At 43.0% G+C, this 27,398-nt stretch overlaps 1 protein-coding gene across 9 annotated transcripts in view; it reads left to right on the top strand.

Moving 5' to 3' along the window:
* fbrsl1 (fibrosin-like 1) overlaps window positions 1-27,398 on the top strand; it is a 311,901-nt gene that overhangs the window by 192,673 nt on the left and 91,830 nt on the right. For 7 of the 9 annotated variants that reach the window (XM_059336223.1, XM_059336224.1, XM_059336226.1 and 4 more), the window contains 2 exons: window positions 7,043-7,072; window positions 21,043-21,072. In XM_059336223.1, coding sequence (XP_059192206.1) covers window positions 7,043-7,072; window positions 21,043-21,072 — 60 coding nt within the window. The remainder of the gene's footprint in view (window positions 1-7,042; window positions 7,073-21,042; window positions 21,073-27,398) is intronic. The other 2 variants (XM_059336225.1, XM_059336227.1) reach the window with 1 other exon arrangement.

The following is a 27,398-nucleotide window of genomic DNA, read 5'->3' on the forward strand; positions in this document are numbered from 1 at the left end:
GGTCTGTCACAGATATGCGATCACCTGGTGCTTTATCTGTATGCTGCTGGCCCGGCATTTCATTCTCTGGGGATTAGAGCGAATGCCAGAGTAGAGTTTCCGTGAGCCAAGACAGCCCCAGGAGGACAAACAAAACCAAATGGTTGCATAGTGTTTCTTGTCCCGGTTTCATGTTCGGGTCAGAGGAGATGTGGTGCAGGTGTCTTGGGATTCAAGTGTGTATTTAAGCGCTTTTTTTGTCAGAGACATGATGTACATGTCTATTGTCTCTCAGATTCTTCTTTTTCTTTTCTGGTAAAAGGCAGAGGTGCACAATAAGGAGAGGGAAGCCAGGCAAAAACTTGGGGGCCAAAAATCTTTGAGAAGAGGGGCCCCAAATGGCCACTCATATTTACACATTTTGGAATGACAACTATAAAGGCACTAGACATTGCATGGCTGCCTCCCCAAAAACCCCTGAGTGGAGCACCTTTTAGCTACCGTACGACAGCTGGATACCGTGAGGCCACTCAGCTAGCTACCTGTAACTGTCATAGACATAACGGGCCTTGACAGGCTTTTTTGCCAGGGGCCCCTCAGTCTAGGAATGTCAGTAGCTAAAGGGACAGTTTTATTTAACAGTAAATGTCTTAGCAAAGTGTCATGCCATAGCATATCATTTACATTATTTTGAAACCATTTAGGGACCCCTCATGCCCTGTATGGAAGCATCTGCACTCATTATGTTTCTCCACTCATTTATCAAGTCATATATGTATCACTGTCAAAAGCTTCGAAACTGAACTTATGTTTTCATTTCACAGGACTGAACTTCAGTTTGTGTTGGGTTGTGGCTTCACCCCATATATAGATAACACGCTCTTTTAGCAACTTACAGCACCCTTTGTGGTTTTTCGTGTTTGCACAATAGGCACATAGGTTGCGGTTTTTCTCACTTTTTCACAACGGCTCACCACCAACGAAACTGCTGTAGATGCAGACTTTGAATTGTCACTACCTCTCAATTTCCTTCCTGTTAGAGCTCTATGGGAATTGACACTGTGTCAAAAAAATGTAGTTATTCACTAGAGAGCTGACATCAAGAAAGTAAAACAACTTTTAAATATATATCAAATATATATCATTCACATGTTGGTTTTGTTGTCAGCTCCATGCCCCTGCTCATTAGAACCTCAAACTCAGGTCACGGAAGATCCCAGCCTTCTTTTTAGGTTGTTATTAGTGTAATATCCTGAGGCTCAGTATAATATCAATGTCAGCTGATGTGTGATGATTCATCCCTTCAACTGAAGTGCTAAATTGTGTGCTTAATTCATTTTCATGCTCCTATCCCCTCTAATTGGACTTGCTCCATCAACAACACTGTGCAGTCTTGATTAGACATAGATCTGGCGATAGGAACGATGCAGGCCCGCTAGCAAACTGGTCCTTTTACAACCCCTATATATAAAGAAGAATTTATTCTCCTCTGGGGTTTGCAGAGGAGAAGATGGAGAGCATAAATGAGCAAAAGTGTCATCATATGGCTTTTTTAAATGAGATTGTTAAAGATAGATCTAATTTTAATTTGGGCTAATGCGAGGAACACTATCAGCCATTGACCAAGGGTGTCTTATGACTGACTTGACGTACTTCACTCAACGGTCTTGTGCTTTTACTCTGTAGTTTCAGTTCAGAGACCAGGCCAAGTGCAGAGACAGGGTAATTTTAAAAGCTCCTGCTCTCGCTGTTTGGTTCATGAACTTCAGCGCCCCACCTCCTTCTTTACCCTCACTCCTGGAAGCACAACTATATTAGTGTCTCCCAGAGAGCGTCAAGCAAGTCTGCTGCTTCTGTTTACAGACTATTCAATCACTCTAAGTACTTGTGGCAGACTGATTTTCTTGGAAACACATTTGCCACAATCCCCCCTGGCTCCTTACATGCAAGGTATTTATCATATGAAAATTTGGAACTTTCTGACTCGCCTGTTTTACTAGCCTTGTCCTAGAGCTGGGACTGGTAAAACATTGTAATATATGCACTGCAGTCAACATCGAGCATAAAAACATCCCAGAATTCTGTGAGATTTACGCTCTGTCAGAGGGAAGTGGTTACTTTTATAACACCATTGCACTGGAGATAACTTCTTTCAGCTTACAAGTTGTCTTCCAGTAAAAATGGGTCATTTGTTCTTATTTGTTTTTTAGTTCTCAGTGACACAAACAGAAAACAATTGTGTACTTTGAGCAACGATTTAGATGGAAAAATGTGGTTGCAGTGTCAATTTGTTTTTAGCATACTTAGCATATATAGCTGCTAGATATCCTGCAGTGTGCCACCTCATTCCTCACCTCATATCACATTTTTTTTAAAATGTGTGCATATGTGTGTGTGCAAGTGTGTATGCACTAGTGACCTCAAACCTGGCTACAGCCCCGGCTAACAGCTGGTTTTCTGCCAGTTTTTCTGCAAGGCTATGAGAAAATTAGCTGAGCTGTGTAGCGGCTTGTAGCACCCTAATATAGCATTAAGCAGGGTGACCGGGCTCACTCAAGATTGATGACTGTTGTCGAGCATGAGATCCTTGTTCTCAAGGTTATAGGTCAAAGGTCACACTAATAGACTGACATACATGCAGCTTTTTTCACACCACAGTTTGTTTATTCCCTTTGCTATGGAGATTATAGTAAGGGGGTACGTGCGGCCCACGGGCAAGTGGCGACCCTCAGAAACGTTTCATGTGTCCGCTGGCTGTCCCCCACTGAGCAAGTGCAGTCCATTTACCATTTACCATCACAATTGTTGATCGCCATTTTAAACGCCACTTTCAGAAGGTAAAGAAAATAGAACATGGTTAGAAAGCACTACTTCCAGGCAAAAATTCTGGTTGGAAGTCCTGGGTTCAAAACTGTGAGCACCCCTGGTCTACAGTGCCTGTCATCATTGTTGAGCTAGAATATCACTCACTGAACTCTTAGGAACGGTCAACTGGTGATACCCTCCCAGCATCCATGTAATAAACAACACGTAGAGGATTGAGTGTCAGCATGTCTTTAATCATGTCTGCTCTGTCTTCATCTCTTTCAGGCTTTGCTCTTTTCGTTCTCTCCGTCTCCCTCTGACCCGTCTGTTTACCCAGCATCCCCCTCTGTAATGAGGAGCGTTCGTTCATCAGCCGTGTTTAAACTGCAGACAGGATTAACTTGGCTAAAGACTTAATGCACATGCACAGTCACCCCATGCTCTGTTTGCTGTTTCCAGGCCGCGGATCGACAAGCAGCTCTGCAAGGCTTCCCTCTATTGCTTGTTCTCTGTCTCTCTGGGCTCCCTGGGCCTCCTCCTCCCTCGTCCTCATTTCGCCTGAATTAATTGAGTTCTCATTTTTGTGAGAAAGCTCACAGGAGGGCTGTGTGAAGAGAGGGAGAAAGAATGAGAGAGACAGAGTGAGATCAGTGGCAGAAGCCTAGGGGGCATAGCTCTCCCAGAGGTAGGCAGTCACCAGTTTCCTTTGGGGATGGTGAGGCCCCTCTGCAGTGACTTATATCTTTATCCTCTCAACAGTCACCCCTTAGCACTTCAGGGAAGACCCATAGCCTGGTGGTCAGGGTCAGGCAGATGTGCTCCTTCATCCCCTCCATCCCAAGGGAAGCTGCTACCTAATTTAAGATCTTTGTTTCTGTAAAAAAAAAATAAGAAGTGGAAACACTGAAAATGTGCCTGTTAAAATAAAAGCACTGGTGCATTACTTCAGAAAGACAAAGACAAATTTACATAAGTGCTTTTTCTTCCAGTTTCTCTACGAAACTAGCCAGCAAGCTCAGCAATAACCTCACCAGACAACACAAAAAAACAAGTAAACACGTTTCACTTAAGTGAAAGTATATTTTGGAAAGCACCCTGCTGAGCTAACACAGCTCTCATTGTGCAGGGTTGGGTGTGACATGTGATGCTTCCACAAGCTCAATGCTAACCAAAGCGCAAAATACGTGACCGAGATCAAGGTAGTGTTATTGCTATGGAAACGACCCACAAGCAGGGCATGATACTGCATTTTGCCTTAGTTGACCTCATTACCATTACTAGATATGGAAATATAAGGCATGATGTGCACCCACAGACTCTACCTTGGCCTGAACCCTTTCAATTATGAACCATTACAACTTCTCCCCTTGCAATATTCATGCACGGGCAGATCACTCCTACAGACGTCTTAGGTTGCTGTAAGTTGAGATAAACACTTGCCGAGTTGTAACAGCCAATCGCCCGCCTCTATTCCTCAATGTCACTGCCTTAGCACTCAATAATTCAAAGCTTGGCGGTAATGAGCTCCCCGTAGGCCCTGTCCCCAAGGAGCCTCCCCACTGTGCCTCCACTGTAATGTAGTTATATCTCATGTCAGCTTTCAAATCAATTACATTTCTATCTGATGGCTATGTAATTGCGCCTGATTGAGTTTTTGGCATGCCAGCCAAGTGTGTGGTTCCCAAACTCAAGCCAGTCAAAACAGGAAGCTTCATCAAATGAAACTGTATTTCATCCTGATTGAGGCTGCTTGCACGATAAGCACAACTGTAATTATGATGATAATAATAACAATAGCAATCTGTGTTTTCTCAGCTTTGTTGTTTTTTCACTTACTCTCCAGATGAAATTTTGCCCCAAGGACTACGAACAACATTTGCTTTATTCAAGATGCAAAGGCTGATTTGATTGTTTGTAGCATGTGCAATTTAGTAGATTAAATGTAAAGCATAATGCTGGTGTATAATTTTACATGTCTGGAGTTTCAGCTAGTTTTAGTGCAGCAGGACAAAGATTTTGATGTCAGACATTTAGTGTGCCACTGCTGACAGAAGTCATACCATCTTTTGGCATTATGCCGAGAAATAATAAGCAAACTTCTTACCTTCAGCAACAAGCTGACAGGTGAGGTCACAGCAATAGTGTTGTATGTGTCAGAGCTTTTAGAATCAAATTTTATTGACACAGGATGGATGGATGGATGGATGGGTTTACAGATTTATGGATGAACACACAGATGGATGGAGGTACAAAAGGATGGATGATGTACAGATAGACATACATATGGATGGATGGATGGATGGACGGATGGATGGATGGATGGATGGACTGATGGGTGGATGGATGGATGGGCGGATGGATGGACGGATGGATGGATGGATGGATTGATTGACATGTAGATGGATGGATGTACGGATGGATAAATGCACACATGGCTGAATGGATGAATGGAAATCCGCATGGCTAGATGGATCAACAGAATGCATGCCTGGACGGACAGAGGGAATACTCTAATGGAGTGGTATTGAGATAGATGAGGGGGAGGATGCTGTGGTTAGGTGCATCAGCAACTAAATAGTGATGAATTGTGGCTGCTGTCAGCAGCACTAAGTATAACAGACATAGTAAAGCAGCCTGGCTCATCCATAATCAGCAGACAAAGATTGTCTTGATGCCAGCAGAGAACTTCTTTGGAAATAAAGCACTCAGACCATCTACCAATCTGTCTTTCTATCCTCATCATCATCTCTTCATCATTTCTTTTCTTTTTATATCCCCTTACTTTTGGTGTTCTTGCCCTTTAAATCTCTTCACTAGTACCATTCTCTCCTCATTTCTCTTCTTAAGGTCTTGCGTCTTTCTGTCTCTCCCTCCCTCTCTCCAACACTGTCTTTTGTGTTAACAGCCTTCCATTTTTTTTTTACAGTGGGGGAGCCACTGGGTGCACATCTACAATCTTGCCTTTCATTTCATGGCTTCTGGAAATGGATGTTTTACTGCCTTCATTAAGGCATGCAGCAGTCAGCACCGTGTTTTCCCTCTGAAGTTTAGCTCCATGAACCTCGCCATTAGAGGACATTATGGCCCCAGATTTCAGGGCACAGTGGAACACTGTATAATTTGATTAGTGTTATTAATCAAGTGGAATACCGCTCCTTTCACCCCCGTCTCCCTCCCCTCCTCCTCCTCTTTTGCCATTTCAATCCTGCCTTCAAACCCTTCAGATGTTCCTTTCCCTCTTCCTCCTCCCCTTATCCATGCACATCTCTATCGCATGCACAACAGTGAAAGTGACAAAAGGCTTTACGCCTTCCCTTTTAAAAACAATGATTTACCACTTGTTTTTTTCTCCACCACAACCTACCTCCCCCTTTCCAACACAGCCCCCCCTCTCTTAGCCCAGGACATAAATCAATTGAGATGAAAGTTCCATAATTGTGCTTGCTGGGAGGGATTTGAGCAAAATTGCACTATGAATTTTTTAAAGGGAATTTTTACTAGCTGTTCAGCGAGACTTGGGAGGCGAAGGAAGGTGAGGCCGTGAGGATTTATGGGCCTGGATTCTTCATTACTGAAGTAATTTTCCTGCAAATGATAGTGCAGCACCCTGGAGGGGGGAGCACTGCCCGCCTGGGAGAGTACAAACCTGCTTAATCTCTCGTGGAGAGAGAGCAGCTCAGAGTGCTAATATCATCTGTAAGGGACTGAGGCTCCATTTGTTCACATCTAAACTGCAGCTAGTGTATTTGTGATTCATAGTAATTGATTGCTCAGATTCGTTCAAGGAGTGGCTATACAAGTTGATTTCATTACGAAGGATAGTTTTGTTAGAACTGCTAAGAAACATGCTCTGGGGTCGTTTTTATGGTGCACAGTTTTCCCAAAATATGTACATTTTGTCAGACATTTTAGGATTTTAAAGGTTGGTACACTACAGTAGCTGTACATGTGCAATGCAGTAGCTGAGAGCTAGACAAGACACAGTCTAGTATAATGTAAAGATGGAGGAAGAGCAAGAAGAGTACACAAGGTCACTTAACACCTAATGCGTTTTCCCTTTTTCTGTGGTTAACATCCCATCATCTATTTGTAGTGTGTATGTGTATCCTCGTGCTGATTTAGATATGCTTTACCAAGCTGCAATATTGTTTTCTCCAGTAAAGGTCTCCACCTTTCTCTTTACCTTTGGTCTTTCCTCCCTCCTCATTTTAACCTTCCTCAGTCCAATATGGCTGACATTCTGTCTCCATCTCTTTAGGTGCAGCCAGCAGCAGTGGCCCTCCTCAAGGTTAGTGCGTCCACGATGCCAGGTCTCATTCTTTATCCTGCCTGCCGTCCACTCAATTTTACAGCTCAGTAGCTTGAGAAGCAGAAGGGGTAAATCTGCTGCAAGAAGGAGAAAGAGAGAGAGGGGAGGAGGAAGGGAGAAACAAAATTATTGTGCACCCTGTCGCAGATTGAAGTGGATCTCATTCCAGGCACACTAACAACTCAAGACAATTAGTCACTTCTCACTAGGCCAGACCTGAGGCTCACTTGAGGGCCAAAAAGAGGCAGGGAGTAAAGGACCCACTAGCATGGCTAAGCATTGCAGTTACAGGAGCGACTCAGTAGAGAGAGAGGCAACTTAGGTATGAAATGGCTCTGAGTTCTGTTCGAATGGCTCCTTGGGGTCTTTGTGCAATACTGAGATAGAAATAGAGTATGGAACAGGGCATTAATGCACTGATAAGTCATAAAGTCTCGACAAAATACATAAAAACATCTCTGAATATGAATGATTATTATTTGAATGGGCATATGTTTTAGATTTTAAATATAAAAAAGTGGTTAAATGCTGATATTTATCTTGATAAATGAATATATTACTCAATGTTTTTTTGTTTTTTTTAAACATTCTTCAAGATAAACGAAGACAGAAATGTCAGTAGTCAGTTACGTTCCACCAATTAGGTGGTCTGAGGTAGTTCACAGCCAAAGATGAAGCCTGAAGCTTCAGCTACCACATGCTCCTGAACAAAAGTGAAGCATGACTAAGGTGGGTGGTGCGTGGAAGATCAGGGAGTGGAAAGAGAGAAAAGTTTGTCCTGGGCCCTCTGTGGAGACGCAGCGTGACCAATTGAGGTGAAGGGGATGAATGAGGCCATTCACTGAGTCTAATGAAAGAGTTCCTGCTGGGCTCTGAATGAGGGTGGGCCCATCTGCACCACATAGGCGTGCACAAACCAGTGACCTCGAAAATTACCCAGGAAGCACTTTGGGACAGTCACCCCAGCAACAGGCTGGGGTTCGCATAGTAACCAGGCGCTTCAATCAGTGCCTGGCAGCTTCTTAAACAGAGCAAAGTTTTTCTCTGTATTGAAAGAACTCTGTGTGAAATCAACTTTGAGGGACACCCCCTCAGTTTTTTTTAAAGGGGGGGAGCTGCCAATGATTGTCCCATGTGAAAACGTCCAGAAGCTCTCAGCATCTTTGAGAGGTGTGGGATGCTGCCCTCAGGACTTTTCCTCTCAAGATACAAAGACCTGTTTGTCTTAGCTACATATGTACATGCACTGCCTGCCTGTATATGCAGTGCTGTATGTTGCTTAATTAGGTTCAGGGCTTGTATAGTGACGGGTTTAGGAGGCTGTGAAATAGATCCAATTACAAAGATTCCAGATATGGAGTGATTCCTGCAACACCCCTGGGGACTGGACATTAAGTTTACAAGCATCTTCAAGGATCTGGTTCATTGGATTTTATCTGTGTTATGTGGTTTAATATATTCAGTCTTGATGAGCCAGAGGCATGCAGGTCATTGAAGTTCCATTCCCGTCTCCGTTCCCTCACGGAACTTTTGACAGCGTGAAATGACAATCCGCCCCTGCACGCATCCCCCACGTCAAAAAGTAATGAGATTGTGCTGCTGGAAATATCACTACAAAGCATCAGGCCTGCACTCGGGTCTGACTGCACCTTCAAACAGCGCTGCCTGCCAGCTCGCCTGCCTCGCCTGCCTGCTGAAAAAGAAACGAACAAAAACAATCAGAATCAGAGACAGAGAAACGGCAAGGGAAGCTCCCCACGCTGAGACAAACGAACACGCCGGGGCTTTTCATCCTGAGAGTGATTAGCCATCCGAAACGTTTTAAAACCCAGCTTTGAGTGTGTTCCTCAAACGAAAGAGTTCCATTGAGGAGTGGTGGTGAGATGTTTCTCGCTGGGAAGCGCCAGTGATCTAGTCTCTAATTGTGGCGTCGCTGACAAGGCTGGTGTGGCTGGGAGCTTTTTAAGCGGGGCTTTTTGCTACGCTCTTGTTCCCTTCCTGTCAGATCCACCACCAAAGGCACCAGGGAACAAAAAGGCCCCTCAGATTCTGTTCTTACATCCATCTGCCTATTGCTTTGTGCATAAATACAGGCCTAATTTAACACACTAATAGGCCCTGATGCTGGACTAATGTGACCAAAACTACAATAGGTGCTGTAAACGCTGCGTTTGGTTGCAGATATGTCATATTATCTAATGTAGTTTACCGTCTGTATAATTGCTGTCTTTGTATTTTTCATGTTCTTTCATATTTCATTGATCGAACTCTCTCAGCTTCAGAGAAGATCCAAAGATTCAGACACATTGGAAATAGTGTTCTTCTTCTTCTGCAGTATAGCACGAACAAAGTCATGTTCAAGGTCTTTGAGCAGCGTTCAGTAGAGCTGGTAGGAGCTTTCAGAATTTGGCACCTCTCGGATCCTCCACTGTTCAGAAGCCAGGTTATCGAAGGTTTGAGGAATCGAAGAGAGGTAGTTTGAAGAATCAAAAGAAACCAGCGACAGTGGGTGAAAGATGGGGGTGGGGGGGGGTGGGGGTGGTAGAGAAGAGAGGAAAGGAGTGAAAGCCTAGCTCATAAAAATCAGTATTATAACAACATTAATTGATGCTGCTGAGTGCCATATGTGACGCCATATGGAAAAGCTGCCCCAGAGGCCTGCTATAATAGACAGCCCGCAGCGGTGCACACAACTTGGCACATTTACAAACAAGGGACGTCCCATTAATATCAGCCACGCAGACCGAGCAGGAGACAGTGGGAGAGGGAGTGAGAGGGTGTTGGAGGGAGGGAGGGGGAGAGAAAATAAAGAGAGGGAACCAAGTTACCTCTTTTTTTGTTTGCCATCTTTAGTCCTCACTATTTATCCACTTGCCTCATGCTATCTTTCCTCCCAAATTAAGAGATTTACTTTATGTGCATATCAGTGTGCGTTTAAAATCTCTGCTCCTGTACTCCCACGGTTCCTTAATTACAGTAATAAATGGCCCCTCCCTTCTGGGTTTCTCAGACCGCCCTCTGTCCGCCCAACTGTCACTCCCACCACAGATGCCCAGTGGTCTTTTCATCGTGCGCGCACACACACACACACACACACACACACACACACACAAAGACACACACTTCAGCAGGTGAGGTGATTCATGGCACCTTGACAAAGGCGGCGTGAACGAGCTCTGTTTAACCTCTTCCATACCTAATCACAGGGCAGCTGTTATTTACTGCTGCTGTCCACAGTCTTCACTGCTTGGCTGCTCACAGCTCTGTCCCTGTCTTACACTGCATCATGTCTTATGACACAGGCTGTATTCATGTGGGCATTTTGAAACAAGTGATTCACTGAAAATGTAATTTCATGGGTGTTAAATGTTATACTAATGATATAGTTTGGAAAGACTTTAATGCAGTGAGTGATTTATATCTTGTAATGGGCTACTATGTTTTTTGTAACATTTCTTATACAAACTTGATACTTGCAACTAATGATTATTTTCATTACTAAATACTCTGTTGATTACCAACAGTCAGCTGTCAACAAATAAGCAGCACATCCTCTCATTTAAGCACTGTTCCCTTGCACCATTGAAAAACTGGAAATTTAGAGACTAGAGACTAGTCATGGAAACACCTGGAAAATGATCAAAATGACCATGTTAACATAAAACTTCTATTTTCTGTCTAGTCTCTCAATCACCTTCATAAAGGTGGTGCTTATTTTGTTTGAAACTTTAACGGCTGCTAGTATGAACTGCATAGTAAGACATAAAACATAAAAACAATGCTCCCTTTTCATTCTAAGTTAACTAGCTGGTCACATCTGAAATGGAGCAAAGCGGACTTGCAGCAGTGCAGCGCCGATTCTATTTTTTCCAGAGCCATGAAGGGGAATTTGCAGAGAAGCCCGGTTGAAATTATCTAGCTAGTTCACTAACATTATACTGATAGATTTTCATACTGGTTTCCCACCTCTAAATTGTATGACCGTTTCTGAGCATATGCTGTCCTTTATTGTCAAGAGAAACTCCATGAAAATTTCTAGGTAAGGTCCTGAAAATATTAATAAGAGGCTGTTAAGACAATTAGCTTCATAAGTATTCATGTATCACAAGTATTTATGTATAACTATTGCTAATTGTTGCAACAAGAGTCAAATGTTAAGCATATGATAATTACAGGAGTCATGGCAGCAAGGTGGCCTAAATTAAGTCTGAACTCTTTGAGGAGTTAGTGGTGTGTGTCAACTGTCACAGACATTTATCAGACCTTACGGCCTCGTACAGTCTGGACGGAGACGCGTCCTTTTTAAGCGCAGCTCTTCTGACGTGCCCAGAGCAGGGAAGGTGAAAGAGAGATCCTTATGAAACAAAGTTGTCAGCTATTCTGTTGAGTTTCATAGAATGTGAGGCGAAACAAGAATAGCGTACAGCTGTTTCCTCCCTGACACAGAGGGAGGCAGATGAAGAGCAAAAGAGAGAAGAGAGAGAAAGAGGGAGGGAGAGCAAGAGAGAGCTCTCCGCTCTGTGATGTGCACTGATGTAGCTGCAGCTCTAGGTCAAACGCTGCCAGTGTTTTGTGTTCATCTTCGTCTCGTCTCCCCAGTGCTCCTCTAAATTATTCACAGCCTGAAGATGTGCAATGTGGCTGCCTCCCCTTCCTCTCTCCTCCTTCCCTCTACATTGCTCTCTGTCTCTCTTTCTCTGTTTCCCATCCCTTCCTCTGTCTCTCATGTGACGGCTTGTGTCAGAGGCAATGAACAGAAGTTTCTCCTTGCAAGCTGGTTAATCCCCCCATCCCATCCCACATGCACTCATCTACCATCAACCACCCACCTTTCATCACTGACTCCATCTCTCACACTCCTTCTTTCATCCCTGCTTGTCCCTCGCTCTCCTCTCCTGGCTGCCAGACTAGAGCCAGCCGTTACTTTTTTAAGGGGGAGGCTGCCAGCTGTTAGCATCCACTTCTTGGTAGTTCCTGCTCACCCCCTGCATCTCTGCCTCCCTCACTCTCTCTCACTTCATAGTATCCACGACGTAGGGGTCGGGCGGACAGGGTGTTTTTACCCTGTTTCAGCTTTTTTTTTTTTCTACCGTCTAAACTCTTTAATGACTTTGTGCTCATTTTATCCAGCCGAGTTGAGAGATAAACCCCAAGTGCGCACCAAATCCTCAGGCCAGTCGATGGCACTGATTAAAGATGTGCCCATCAGTCATTTCACCTTTAACAGGCCTGCCAGTCCTGTGAAGATGGGAGGCGCTGCTAGAAACCAAGGACATGGTGGGGATTGGCGATGTGATGATATACACCATAAGGCAATCAGTGTTTGACGCCCACTAGAGATTTTGTAATACTGTTTATAAGAGCTGGAAGGTATAATGATGTACATTGTCATAACGACAAAAGAAGTCTATTGTATTTTTTTTTTTTATGGTTGATATCACAATATCAAGAAACCAGCAGCTACAACTACATCACGGCAATATTTGCATCATTTGGACGATACGATATTTTGCATTCTGTTTTTATTATGTTTTAGATGTCCCATTTTTTTTGAATTGGGGTTGTTCACAGAGGTATCCGTCCCTTATTGCAGTCTTATACAGTAGATATAGATCGATGTATCCTTACACCTCCAGTAGTTCTCATCTTTTATTTGTTCATGTCGTTGTTAGCTTGTTAGCTTGTAACTGGCATTGGTGGTTCTAAAACATACAATATCTGCTACAATGTTACCATGTGTTCACATTGTATATATAAAACACCATATAGATGTTAAAAGGTTACAAACTTGAGTTTCATTGGAGGGGGTTTTAAGGATTTTATACGTATTGCCCACCTCGAGGTGGGGTGCTTATAAACCACCTGCTTTTGTAACATGTTATGATCACTAGGAAGATGTCAGTATTAAATCCTGTTTGGACAGCAGGGGTTCGAGGATGAGGTGGGCCCCTCATGTCCACCTGAGCAGAGAGCAGCGCAGAGAGAGCAGTTGAATCCAGTTCCAGCCGTTGCCACAGGACACTCATTTGTAATTCTGTACTCTGCCTACAATAACGTTTGATCATTCCAGAGGGGGGACAGGAGGTACAAGGCAGGGGGAAGGGAGCTGAAGCTTTCTCCCTGTCTCTCTTCGCTCGCCCCCTCCCCAAACCCCCTGCCCGCCCTCTTGCAATTGCTGTCACCCAGTATGAATGCCCCCTCTGGCCCGATGACAAGTCTAGCGTGAAACGCTTGGCTGCCCCCTGAAATTAGCAGTAGAGCCCCCCGGCGGCACATGCTTCTCATGACCAGCACACAGTGGGCCGCCGCCAGATTCTTTTCATTATGGTGGCCTGCCAGCCCCCTGACTCTACCTCCTTCTGCCTCTTCCTCCATCCCACCCTCCCTCTCCTCCTCCTTCCCCCTGTGCGTCGGCCAGAGCTCAGTAAACAGCATCTGTAGTGCTCATCACATTACTGTCGTACAGAAGAGAAGGAAGGAGGGAGCCAAGCTCTCTGTGGGTGTTGCTGTTATTTCTGTGTATCTAAGTGTCTTTGTGTGCATACAGTATGTGATTTTGTGTGATAGTATGTATATGCATGCATATGTGTGTACGTGCTTCTGTGTGTTGGCTTGACAGGATTAGTGTGAGAGAGAGAGCTAGTAGTAGCAGCACAGAGAGTGAGAAAGAGTGAGAGAGGAGGGGAGTAGCAGTACAGAGCGATGCCTGGAGGCTCAATCTGTTCCTCACTGAGCTACATCAGTGTTAGAGACGGCGGCTCGGGCCGCAGGGAAGCCTCCACTCGCTCCATCAAACTGTCAGGCAGCCAGCGGAGCTGCACAGGGAGACTCTCAGCTGCCCCCGGGGCCAGTTCAAGTCAACATCCCATTTCCTTGCCTCCTCGCCTAATTTCTCCTACGCCCCGACTTAAATTTCCAATGCCCAGTGTCTGCTGCTGCGGCTCAGCAGCACCGAGCCCAGGGCCATGTCAAAACACTGGGAGGTGCTGAGGGTTGTGCATGTGCATATGTGTGTGTGGGTTCACCTCTGAAGGCAAGATAGCGAGCTTGTTACAGTCACACGGTCAGCAGAGACAAGAAGAAGCCGAAGGGAGCCTTATGAAAGACGAGTTGTGAAAAAAACATAAATCAGTGTTTTTTTCTCATTCTCTGTTACCTATGTCCCCATTTTTCTTTCACGACTATATTCATAACACAGTTGTGTATTCCCTGTCCCTTCAGGTTTCTGGCAGTTTTCTTCTTTCTCTCTGAGCTGAATAAATGCTCCCTGTTCCCTCGTACATCTGCCATTACTGTCTGTTTTTCCCTCGCCAAACTACTCCAAGGATCACACCAGCAGCCCAGTCAGCTCTGTCACTCCCCCAGTGAGTGCTGAAAGCAAAGGTTGAGGGATTTTTTGTTGGAAAGGACAAGGCGGTCCTTTTAATTTAGTGAAGAACGGGGACAGCTCTTCAAATTTAACCCCACTGCTATCACCATCAATCTGTCTGTGCACCCCCCTCCCCTTCTTCCTCCTCGACCTTACCACATACTTTGCATGGAAGTGAAACAGAGAGCTGCCAGGTCTCAGTGCTGTTTACATGGACTCTGGGTAATGTTAAAGTCTGCTTAGTTTGGCCCCAGGTCAGGACTATATCTTTCCTCACCCCGGCTTGATTTACATGGCCCCCGCTGACTCGTCCCTTAAGTGTGTCAGCTCTGAACCAGAGGCCTCTGTGTGTCTGGCTAATGCAAAGAGCATTTCTCTGAGCTTGTCTTCTTCAATCCTCCTTCACTCTCATTCTCTCTCTGTCCTCTTTCAATGGGCCTCTGTGAAAGGAGCTTTTGCTGAAGCCGTCTCTCTGTTTGCACAGCCAACTCCGAGGTCCCAAGCTCAAATATGGTTTTACGTGAGAGCCTGTCTAGGCCTCTTCTGCTGGTCGATATTATTTCTACCCGGCAGAGCTTTTTCTCTCAATCTCATTCCCTCTGGAGCCTACTTCTTCACAGGGATCAATACTTTCCTAATCCAGAGCTCCTAGGCTGACCCAGGGTAATCAGCTGACTTCCCATGCTGCCTGCTGGGGAGGTCAAGGGTCAAATGGCTGTATAGATTTGATCCTGTGATCAAATCACTTTGCTAGGTGGTGCTTTCAGATACAGCTAGTGAGGTCAAGAGCAATCAGTAGATTTTTTTCTCGGTGTGGTTGAGAGATAAATGCAGTGGTGCTCTGTGAGCCTTGTAAACCCTAATATTAATAAAGCAGCGCCGATCACGTTCCCAAAGCTTTTTTTAGTTAAGGTGCACATGAAACTGTGAGGTACATGAATCATCCAAGGATATTCTTTGCTTTATATGACAATTCTGACGTCATACCAACCCACGTTCATGCTTACGCACCAAACCACCTCCTCAACTTTAAAGTGACTCATGGCCTTTTTAAATTTGTTTCTGGGGTAGTGAGAAAATCCTAGCATGCAACACAATATCCTGTTGATAAATTATGAAAGCTGAGTTTCATAGAAGGCCAAAGAGACCTTCAGATATCCCGCTGATGTTTAAGGCCTGGCAGGAGGTCCCCTACCGGACCTGAGGCTCTGCTTCCACGCCCCATCAGAGTGGTCACGGCACCTACGTCCTCACACCTCATCTCAGCATCCACAGGAGGGAAATTGCGGGAGGAAATTGGTGTTGTTCCACCAGTATCCGACACTGCTTTGGTCCTCGACTATCTAAATGGACCATTACCCCCTCTGTGTGCTCTCACTCTAGAAGATCTGGGTTTGTCAGAACTCTCTCCTTTACAATCAGGAGTATCTCAGTAAATGTCCCCAGAGAGATGTCTTCTAAATTGAAGCCATTTCTCTTGTCAGTTTCAAGATGTCTACATTTTTGCATTGTTGGCTTTTCACCAACAAGCAACCAAGTGCTGCTGCTGTCTCACTGTTCACTCAGAGGCTTTGTGCTTACATGCAGTGTCATTTATTCTTCTTGCTTATAATTTAACATTTAATCACTGCTACAAAGCAATGTAAATATTTTTAAGAATCTAGATGTAGTAGTCAGATCACAGACTGTATAAAATAAGTGGATGTTGTCATGATTACATTACTCATTGTTTTAAAGCTTTGAGTTTGGAATTTTACTCATCCCCATCTCGGATTTTTGGAAGTTACTGTTATTAAATAATAAGTGAAGCTGGGGAGGAGGATGCTAAGATATCAGCTAATGCTAGTGCTAGCTACAACCCCAGTTCCAAAAAAGTTGGAATGCTGTGTTAAACGTAAATAAAAACAGAAGAAAAAATTCAGGCTTTAAATTGTATATTTACATTAATTAGTTTAATGCAACCGAATGCTGAAGATTTTTAGGTGACCATAATGCTCTGATTAACTTATTAATTAAGATGAAAATACTCAGTGTGCCATGACAGCAACAGCATCAATCATAACTAGCGAGGATCTAAAGCATACCTCGCTGTATTTAGTTCATTTATTTGACTCTAAATAAGACCATTATCTACTAAGAGGACATCATGCTTGAAAAGGACTTGCATTTGAGACCATAAACGTATTAGTAATGTTTACTAAGGTCATAAATGGTGTAGAGATGGAGGGTCATGTTCTCATAGACTTCTATAGCCAGTGCAGTCGCCCCCTGCTGGCTACCTAAAATAATGCAGGTTTAAGGCATTTCCACATTGACTTCACTGTTCAGACCCGAAGGTTGCTGCATGAGCGCATCCAGAACTCCCAAACCAATCAATTCAGCTTTAAAGTATTGCAGCATTGTTTTGGTGTCCCAGGAATGGAGTTTGACAGTCGGTGCTTGTTCTTGCCTTTTCCCTTTCATTCCTACACCTTTACGTTATTTACAACATAGTCTGGTGGCAACTATTATTACAAAGACTTTAATACATTACAGCCAGTCAAGCTTTTGTCACAAATTATATTATTAAGGTACAAATACTTTAAGGCATAGGCTCTCTTTTCTTGCCTTTATACATTTTATTTATTCCTTTCCTTATTTTGAATAGGAACCAACAGTGACAGTTAAATGCCAGCAGCTCAGGAAACGCTTGTTTAGCCTATTTTTTCTAGAGGTCTTGCAGCAAGTACAGGCTTGCGATCAGTATTCAGTCGCTGACGCCGTGCCAGCATTTGCGTCGCCAGGCAAGTTCCTCCTCTGTTCCTCTCTCTATCTCTGAGGCAGAATTCATGGCAGACTGTCCTCCGAGTGTGACAAGTGGAACTGTGTGATTAATTTGGCCAGTCGTTTTAATGTGCTCCGGGATGCGCAACGCTTATTGTCTTCCCTTTGCACGTCTATCGGAATCTGCCAGGGAAAATGTCCAGGAGAATCGAGACATCCATCCCTCCCTCCCTCTCTCTCTCTGTTTTTTCCCTCTTGCTCCTCTTTCCTCAGCCCTGCTTCATTTCAGGGCTGAGCTACAGGGTCGTCATGGGGGCCAGCCCAGGTCGAGGCCTGGCTTCAGCCAGGGCCGCTGGCGGAATAAATCTCCTGTCTCTGAAGTGTTGAAAGCTGTGTAAATGTCAAACGCATCCGTCTGATGTGCTGGCTGAGGGGAGGGAGGGTTGGAGAGGAGGTGGGATGCTGGGAGGGAGGGTTGTGGATGAGCCATCCGCTGAAGCTGGTCCCTTGTTACCCTTCGTAGCTGGCGGTTGCCAGGTGCAGATGTTACTGCTTGCTCCCTGCCTCTGAAGAGCAAGCCAGTAGTTTTTATTTATTTATTTATTTCTCTTTTTTTTTTTTTTTGGTTTGTTTGGTTTGTTAACATCTATGAGAGACACAAACCACTAGGGGCTTGGCTCCTGTCAGGCAGCTTAGTGAGCTGCATATCTCTCCGATTTTAACAATGTCCCCTCTGACCACCAGACGTGCTGTTCAGGGAGTTTTCTGTTTGGGGTTGTGGCTTTGCATTTTCACCATTTGGTTTTTTTATGTAGCCTTGCTAAATATCCTTTACCCAGCGTAGATATTCAAAGAAGCATTGGGTGTTAAATGACATTGTCCCTTTCTCACACCCACGCACGCACTCAAACATGAGCCAGTCTTTACTTTCATAGGTTCATTGTATTCTTCCTTTGACTCAGCCATGTGTAATAACCCAACAGGGCAATCACATACAATACTGACAAAAACTGCTCTAGCACTACCTCCATCCGTCCATCCCTTCATCTCTATAGCATCCCCCCTGCCTGTTCTTACTGTTGTTTTGTTCCCCCTTTCCACCTGCCTCTCTCTCCCCTGCTGTGCTGTGTCTCTCTCTGTCTCTGTCTGAGCCGTAGCTAGTATCCCTCTTTACGCTCTGCTGCAGCGCATGCTTCTTGTAAAAGGATAAGCACCACGCTGTGCTCTTTTGATATTATTTTTCCTCCTCGCCAGCTCCAGCCTTGCGAGGCCTCATCTCTAGTGTCATGGCTACTGCTGCAACAACAAGGCCAACCATGCACCCAGGGAATAGACCCAGCCAGTTGTTCATCTCCATCACCTAGGGTTTAACCTCGTCCCCAGTGATAGAGAGGAACTCACAACCGCTTTGAGATGGAAGTCATCTGTTCAGCTGCATGCTCAGAATACATTTGCACCAGTTTCCTGGGGGTCGGGACAAGTTGGAGATTGAATCAATTTTATTTTTATCTTAATTCGTAGATGGATCCAGATGGAGAGAAACATTGTTTTGAATGTGATTCCTTGGCCACCACTAGAGTAGTGAACACATGGGTGTTGATTATTAGTTTTGATGTGCCACTAACAAGCAGTATGGAAATGGCTGACAATTAATTTGTCTGGAATTTGTAGTCTGAATGGGGAATTGATTGACACGAAGCCTAAGCCACTTTCTCCTCTTAATGCCCTGCACTCTGTAAAGGTCTTTTGACAGGCAGAAGCCCAGAAATAAGGGTTTGCAAACATTCCCCAAGAGAATGAAAGGATATAGAATATATAATAGAATATTTAACGTTTTCCATTCCTAGTATACACTTATTGTTTAATACTAATCTTTACCATCTCATTGTATTATAAGTTAATTATTATGGGTCATTTCCTTTATTTCAGAGCAAGTTATCAAAATTGTTTCATAAATGTGGAGCAAATAAAACACATTTTTGTATTGCATTTCTGCACTCCATTCCATTTACACAAACACAATACAGTTGTCAGACAGTTTTCTCAGGGACATTTCTGCAGTATTGTGTGACACTCTTCCTTTGCTTTCCGACTTATTGTCTTTATGCTCACTGACAGGCACAGGAATCATAAACAGCAATCACTTCACAAGTAGAAAGCCTCAGATTGAACGAACATTCTACTGTATTTATTCTCCAACATGTATATGTTCTTGTTCTATGTCTTGTGTAGGAATGCTTCAAGACGAACAATAGGAGCTCAGGCATTTATTGACGTAGTTGTTCTGCAGATAGAGATGCAAACACAACAATAAACCCTCCTAAGGGGTGTAACCACAATGTTATTCACTTTAAGCTTTTGCCAGCAAGGACTCCTGCTGTATCCCTTGTCTTTGCAGAATAGGATGAATCACAGGGCATGGAAGCCCTCCCTACCCCCCTCTCTTTCCTCTCCTGAGAGATCTTGGCCACTGAGCCCTTGCACTGATTACTCTCGTTACTTAATTATACATTTGGACCCACCGCACTCGCAACAAAGGGCCGCTGTGCCTCCATTGACCCAGCTCCCTCCTCATTGTGCCCAGCTCTGAAAGGGAGTCAAACAAAATAAAGAGGGTCCACTTAAATATGTTGCCACAGGGACTTAATTGACAGATTGAAGGCAGTTTTTTTTCACCGGAGGCCCTCTCCCCTCTATGTGGCTCCTCGCTTGAATTGCTCCTCATGCATCCTGCTGTGAGGTCCAGTGGGACTGGCCTGCAGCTCGACCACTCATGTTTCCACAACTTCACTGTCAATTGTCTTTGGGGAGAGAGTTACCAGCCAAGAGCATTTAGCAACAAATGATTGTGAGAAACGGAAGCGAGGACTATGTGGGGTGGACTTAAGCTAAGAATGTGCTTATGTTTACCATTAAAATTAAAGTTACAGTACTGCATCTGACAGAATGACATGTCTGTTATATGTACTGAATAATAAAAATCATGCACCTAATGTATTAATACAATTTCCAGTTTTAATCTGAGTCGTATTATTCTTAAATATTTTGCTAAAAAGAGTTTTCTGTCAGTGAACATGTCAGGAATGAACGACCGTAGAGCTTAGTATCTGCACATTATATGTTGTTTTTAAGGCTATATCTTCTCCAGATATATGAGCCTGATCACTTCATATTGGTGAATGGTAATCTGTCTTTATTTTTTAAGAAAACCCCCATTTTCTTTTTTACTGAATAAAAAGCAATTTGGCCTTTGGCTGTGCAAGACAAGGCATATTTCAGAGTACAACTTCTCTTGTTATTTAGTTCCTTTATCCCAGTAGATGTCTGACATAAAAATTAAAGACTGATTTGACATGAGGCAGATTTGAAATACCACACTTAATAGGCACTGTGTTTGGGTATTCAGAGAGTCTAAGCTCTCTGTGTCCTTGAGATACTATCGTCCAATTTTAAAGCACTCTTAAAAGGCTAAATGACAAGCTGCAGCTGAATGCAAAGTCATTGAACAAGCTCTTTATAATAGATCCCAGTGTATAGTATTATTCGTTTTCATCCTTTGTAAATTTACAGCATTGAATTTGCAGCAGAAACACCAGAATGGCGTTCTGTGCGGCTGTGCCGCTTTTGAAACATGAAAAAGTCTTTTAGAGACTACCAGACTCTCCTTTTCCTCTTCATCCTTTGCCGTTTGCACTGAAAGCTGTCAGTGAATGAGAGGTTGCACACAAAAATAACATCTGCACTGATTATGGGCTACTGGGGGGAGCCAAATGAATAATTCCTTATATTTCCTGTGTCTGTCTCTTTTCTGTTACAGTGTGACAGCGAGAGTGACATTGACGACAAGGTAAGACTGCTTTTCCTGTGTTTATTCACCCACCACATGAAGTGGCTGAGAGTTGTGAATAACAAATTTGAGCTCTCAACTAAAGAAGGGAAACAGTCACAGAGTGTTGTTGGTGAAAAAAGATAAGGGGTAAAAAAAAACACTCTGCCGGTCCCAACACTGTTGATCATTTACGTCTTACAGAGCAAGAAAGTGGCAAAGGAAATGCAATACAAGAAGAAGCTGTTTTTCCGTGTTGTCTTCTGTGGTGTAAAAGACGTGGCATCTATTATTTTTGGAGCTCTTTTGCCTGAATATGTCTTAAATATTCCTTCAAGCCTTGATCATAAGATTATGCTAGAAACAGCATGCTTTAATATTCTTATTGCATGTCACATATCACCTCTCTCTGATTCTTTCTCTTATATACTACATAGAAATATCATAGCTCCATTTTGTGCCATGTATATAATGATTTTAGCTATTATGATTGTGTTACAGTTAAAGAAAACTTTCCTGTTTTTCTCAAAAATATAGGGATTAGGGTTGTTCAACCCTAATCAAAGATATCAACCAAAAATAAGAGCTGCTCACTTTTGCAGATTACATTTTGCTCCAATAAAATATGGGAGAATCATCTCATGGGACAATCTTTGAGGCTTATGAATATGTATTTGAAAGTTATTTTAACTAAGGCTGTGTTCAGACTGCAAATCCGATTTGTTTGTCAAATCAGATGTTTTTTCGACAAACTGTTCACACTGTCATTCTGTCATTTGCATGTGATCGTGTAAGCATGAGCTAGCTAGCTGACAAGCAAGCTGCTAAACAAGAGCTGAAGTCTGCTCAGTTCCTGGCGAAGAAGTCTGCCACAGGGTGCACGAGCTATCTAATTCTTGGCTCATTTTTGTAATGAGAACAGTAAATTCATCAACGCAGCCAGGCGAGGGCGTCAGTACAGGTGACACTGAGATCCTCAGGGACGCCTCAATGTGCAGTGAGAGGTGTGGTGATGGGGGGAACATTTGATGGTTTGCTTGCCAATTTTAGAATGCTCTGGAGCCAAATCTGATCTGATGGCCAAAGTGTATGGACTGAAACGCATCTATAGATATCAGGTTGAAATTACATTTCAAATCCCTTCTAAATGTAATTCGGATCTAATTTGCAAAATTGGTATTTCATGTGGGGTTTTTTGCCACCCAAACATTCTTAAATCAATCTGAATACAATCTGGACATTAAAAAACTGATTTGGGCTGGAAGTCTGAGCAAGGCCTCATAGTGGATGAATGTTAGAAAAATGTTAGAACATTAGAAAAATCTCAAATGGAAAATAAAAAACTGGATCTTGCATTATCAGCAACTCAAAAATTGCATATTACTTTAGCAGTGATGTCATCAAGTTTTATCCATTTTACAATTTGACAGGTGTAGTCTATCAGTTTCACTTGTGTGTATTTGTTTATCACAGACTCGGAGGTGGTTGTCTGATGGCAGCCACCTGGTTACAAGATGAAACGCCTTCAGGGAACCTCACGCATTCTAATTCCTCCACAGTTTAGCAATTACTCCCTGGTAAATGAATGAGATAGCATGCCTAATCTCCTGTAAGCTTAGCTCCCAGTTCTGTGGAAATGTCTGCTGCTCTCCCTATAAATAATACATTGATAGTAGGCCCAATTTGCATTAACTGTAGCCTGGCAAGTCAATAGGCTTTTATCTCTTCATTGAAGCGAGAAGGAACCGAGGGCGCTAGCTAGTTGACACGACAGAGAGACGTAGCAGACCTGTCAGTCTCCATACGGCTCCCTGGCATCACCGTGGGGGGGCAGAGAGGGAAGTAAAATAGGAGAGAAGCTCTCAGTGTTTCCTTTTCAGGGTTTTGTTTTCCTTCCTGCTCTACCAGTTACTTGAGACTTGTAGCAGCTCTATATAGTGTCACAAATTTTGACATTTAATATATAAAAGTTTGATACTACCATACCAAACATCAAAACTAAAAGAAACAGAAAAGCAAAAGACAAGTGTTGCTCAGGCGGATTTATAGAAACTCAGCGGTGTTGTTGGGTAGGTGTCAGCCTCTCTCTGTTCAGAAAACAGCCCCATATTTGGCATTTGGCAGCAGTTTTTGTTAGCCAGTTTAGCTGGCCTTGGATACAGTTCAAGACATGGTGGACTATTAGACATTACTGCCAAGCTTTCAGCTGTCTGATTGTTGAATTTTGTTCCAATTACTGCACAGTCCACTGTCAAGAGTCAAACTGCAGCTTCGCCTGTTTGGGCTTTCTCTTCTCATACACTTGTCATCAGTATGGCATTAGTGCTATTTTAGCTGCCAACCATTACTAGTTCATAAAAATGAATACTGAATGCAATCTATGAAATATACCGAGGTCATTTTACTAATGTAATTTTTATAACTCTGCACCCACACAGAGAAACATAGTCAGTAGACTGGATATGAAAAAAACCTGATGCTGAACATGATACCTAAGCCATTAATGTGAATCTCATAGGCAACAAAATATTACTGCTATTATTAAAATATAATTGTTGTTGTTTTTCTGTTATCTTTGCTTTATTGTGTTCCACTACTGATTTTCACTACTAGATTCTTTACTTGCCTTTTCATGTCTCTAAAGTCTCAGTTCTTAGTTTTCATTCTCACTTCTAAATGTCTGGCTCTTGCTCTCTTGGTTTGACATGCCAGTGGATTTGGTCAAAACATTGCTGAATGAATCATTACAACAACCAAAAACTCCTACTGATGTAATAATGGGTATTTCAGTAATGTTTAAAAATAGACTTTGACCCTATTTTATTATATTATATTGTATTTTACACAGGTAACTTTATGCGATTTTCGCTACACACACACACACACACACACACACACACACACAAATGCACGCGTATGCGCGCACTATCCTCCACATACATGTTTCTCTCTCACACACACACACACATTTTGAGGTTAAAGGGCATAGTTTAAAATCTCTGAAGAATCTCATCATAGTGTACACACACCGGCAGTAGCCCCCGTGGCCCTTTCAAAATTTCCCCAGAGGAAATTTTCTAGTTAAAGATCTCATACTTATATTTGTAATATGTGTAACATTACTAACATAAAGAAGCAATACATAACTAAAATGTTTCCCTAAATTGCTGCTAGCTGACATTAGCTTTGCATCAGCAAACAGCATGTATAATAGAACAGCAAGGTTCTATATTCATTTAATTTGCGGAGTACAACAATATAAAACAAACACTTTGAAATGTACAATATCAGCAATAATTATAATAAAATAAAAGAATAAGAATTATAAAAAATAATATAATAATACAATCATCATGTACCAACATATACATTGGCGATGGGTGTAAAATCAGACTACAGAAAACTCATCCCCCTTTAAATCTCCATTATGTTATGAAATCCAATACCAAACCTTTCATTGCTTAGAGTAGTAAGAATGTATGTCATGGCCAACATATCAACCCATCATAGTGCCCTCTTTGAAAGCATATTATCCAAGTAACAGGCCCAAGGGTAAGTATTGATATTTTCTATTGTTTTAATGATTGTAATGTTCCATTCCCAGGAGCAGAGACAATGAACAAAGAGAGGCTTTCATTTGTAGCCAACAGGAAATGCAAATGATTGAAAGCATAATTCCAACACAGGTTTCACTCTCATGGAATCTCTGAAAATACACGGTTGATGTCCGTGCATTTGCCAAGAGTGCAAGAAGAAAAGAACATCTGGATAAAGGCTAAAGCAGTGCTGACCTTTTTATTTCTCAGAAAAACATATTATCATAATCAAGTTGATGAGGGTTCCGAATCATCCGTAGCAAATAGCTGAGGAAAGAAGAAGACCTGGAAAAAATACCTTGACAGGCCATCACCAAAAGCAGAAAGAAAAAAAAGCGATGGTGTAAAAATTGGGTTCCATGAGGAGAAAGACAAACACTGTCATTTGTAATTGCCCGCACTCAGGATAACTCGACAGCGATAATTTTCTGCAACGTTTTGCTGAAACAGGTGCCAGCTCCTCCCGTATCTTTCCAATGAAAACAAAGACTCCTTTCACATCAGATTACCAGCCACCTGAACACCCACATTGTCAGGATTTCACAGATTAACTTAATTAGAATATTGCTTCCAGGTGTGCCCCCAGGGTGCAATCAGTTACACTGTATTTGAATAAAACTGACGAGTTGCTGCTCCAGCAAAGTCAGTTTAGATTGCTGCACCTTGTGAAGCTCGCTTTTGTCAAAGCAGTACTTGAGATGGCATGCAGTGATGTGTTTCTTGAACGTGTCAGACTTGAATTCTTCTGAGATTGCCGGGTCACCTCCAGTTCATCACGAGGCTGCTGTGAGGGGGATCTTTATGTAGATTGGCCTCAGTCTTGAAGAAACAAGCAATCAGAATCTGGCTATTGTGTTCTCATCACTGGCATGTCTTCATGGGAAGCCTGTCATCTGATGTCCAAGATTACAGGATGTTTGACAATGAGTAGTATTCAGTGTTAGAATAACAGCTTTGACCTTGCATTGCCTCGCTTATGCCTGCAGCCTGGGGGGAAAACCCACATAATTAAGGATTCCATATAGAGAATTAACAGCCTTTACTGTTATTGGGCATAGCCATGCTAAATCAGATGCTCACAAAGGAACTAACCACATGTTGGGTAAACCGCTTGGCAACACAGGGAGTAAGTGTATTCAAGTGTGTTTGAGGCCGTGCTATGGAACTGTGAACGTCATTCATTCTTTATTCTTGATCCAAATACTTTGAGCCACTTAATGTGTCTGTGTGACTGATTAAAATGTACTTACATGCCCCAGAGCATGTGTTAGCTGTTAAGTGCTTCACAAAAAAGTGTTGAATGAATGCTTGTGCTTGTGTAATGCTGACATCTGTGATAATAAGACGTCACGAGGACAGTGTTTGATGTAAATATGAATGAGATATGCCCTAGTTAGATATTTTTATTTTTCTCATTAGGTTTAACTTAGTGATTCAACTTGTGTTAACTTTTGTTTCAATAGCTAGTGTTGGGGAGGAGTGACTGAACTACCCATTTTACAGTAGCTTGCTGGTCAATTGCATTCATATGTGCATAGTGATTCAAGTAGTTATGTTGCTCCTTCGCCATTTTTTGTGTAGTTAACCACTGAAATGGCAAACTATTTTGGCCCATCAAAGGAAAGGAATGATCTTGATTTTAATTTTACCATTGTTTCTCTATTGTAACTGATTACTTTTGACCAGCGCCTCCTCTTTAGTCTTTCACACACAATACCTTTCAGATTTGTGTAGCGCATGCAAGTGCTCAGTACTCACAGCGACATCAAACAAAAACTATATTTCTACCGAGTAGCTTTGCTGTTTAACTTCTTCCAGCATGAAGTAACTTGTAGCCTGCCAAGGTTGCACAACACTGTGAATGGCTCATTGTTTCTTCTTTTTGCTTTATTACTTATGTATTACTGTAACAGATTTACAGTCTGGTAAACCTTTCTTAGGTCAACCAATTTAATAACCTTATTTGGTTTTTAACTTGCTTTGTTTGGTTTTACAAGAACTTGTTAAGACTTGTACATTTCATAATTAGTGTCAGAACATCAGATCTTATTCAGAATGTCCTACCGCTGCTATTCATTTTGGGAACCTGTCCCCACCCCTCCCTGCCCCACCTGTAATCTATCAACCAGCCAATCCTGTCAACCTCTGACATGGCTGAGATACTCCAAGTCAAGACGGTCATTTTCTTTCATTGGAGAGGCAGAGAAGGAAATAGAGTGGGATTTATCCCTTCTCAGTCTGTTCATGCACTCTCCTGAAGTGTCATCCTATCTCCATTAGGCCCCACTTTTCCATCCTCACCGGCTCCTCCAATTTCCTCCGTATTCTTTCTCCTGTGCAAATAATACAGTGGCTGTCTGTCTGTGTGCGAAACGTTAGCACAAGCAGCTTATATCCTCTGCAGCCCTTAACACAGCGGCCTCGTGTCAGGTGCGTTACCACCGCCACCGCCGCATCACCATAGCCACAGCGGAGGACACCCAGGTCGGCTAATTCTATTTGGTCCTATTTGCCGAGCAGTCACTCAGCAGAAAGTGTATCTGTCTCCGGGGGAGTCTCCAAGGACCATTACCACATCCTGTCTATGAGCTCTTTTATGGCTCCAGTGTACTCATCTGCCAGGGCAGCGCACAGGCTCTGATTGACACATTAATTCCTCCTCTACCCCCTTATCTTCCTGCTGTGTGCAGAATGAATGCCATATCACCGCGTCGGAGCGTCTCTACTGGCTTATCAGTAATGGCTCGTCAG

Source organism: Centropristis striata, chromosome 7 (genome assembly GCF_030273125.1).
Source record: "Centropristis striata isolate RG_2023a ecotype Rhode Island chromosome 7, C.striata_1.0, whole genome shotgun sequence".
Classification (NCBI taxonomy): Eukaryota; Metazoa; Chordata; class Actinopteri; order Perciformes; family Serranidae; genus Centropristis; species Centropristis striata.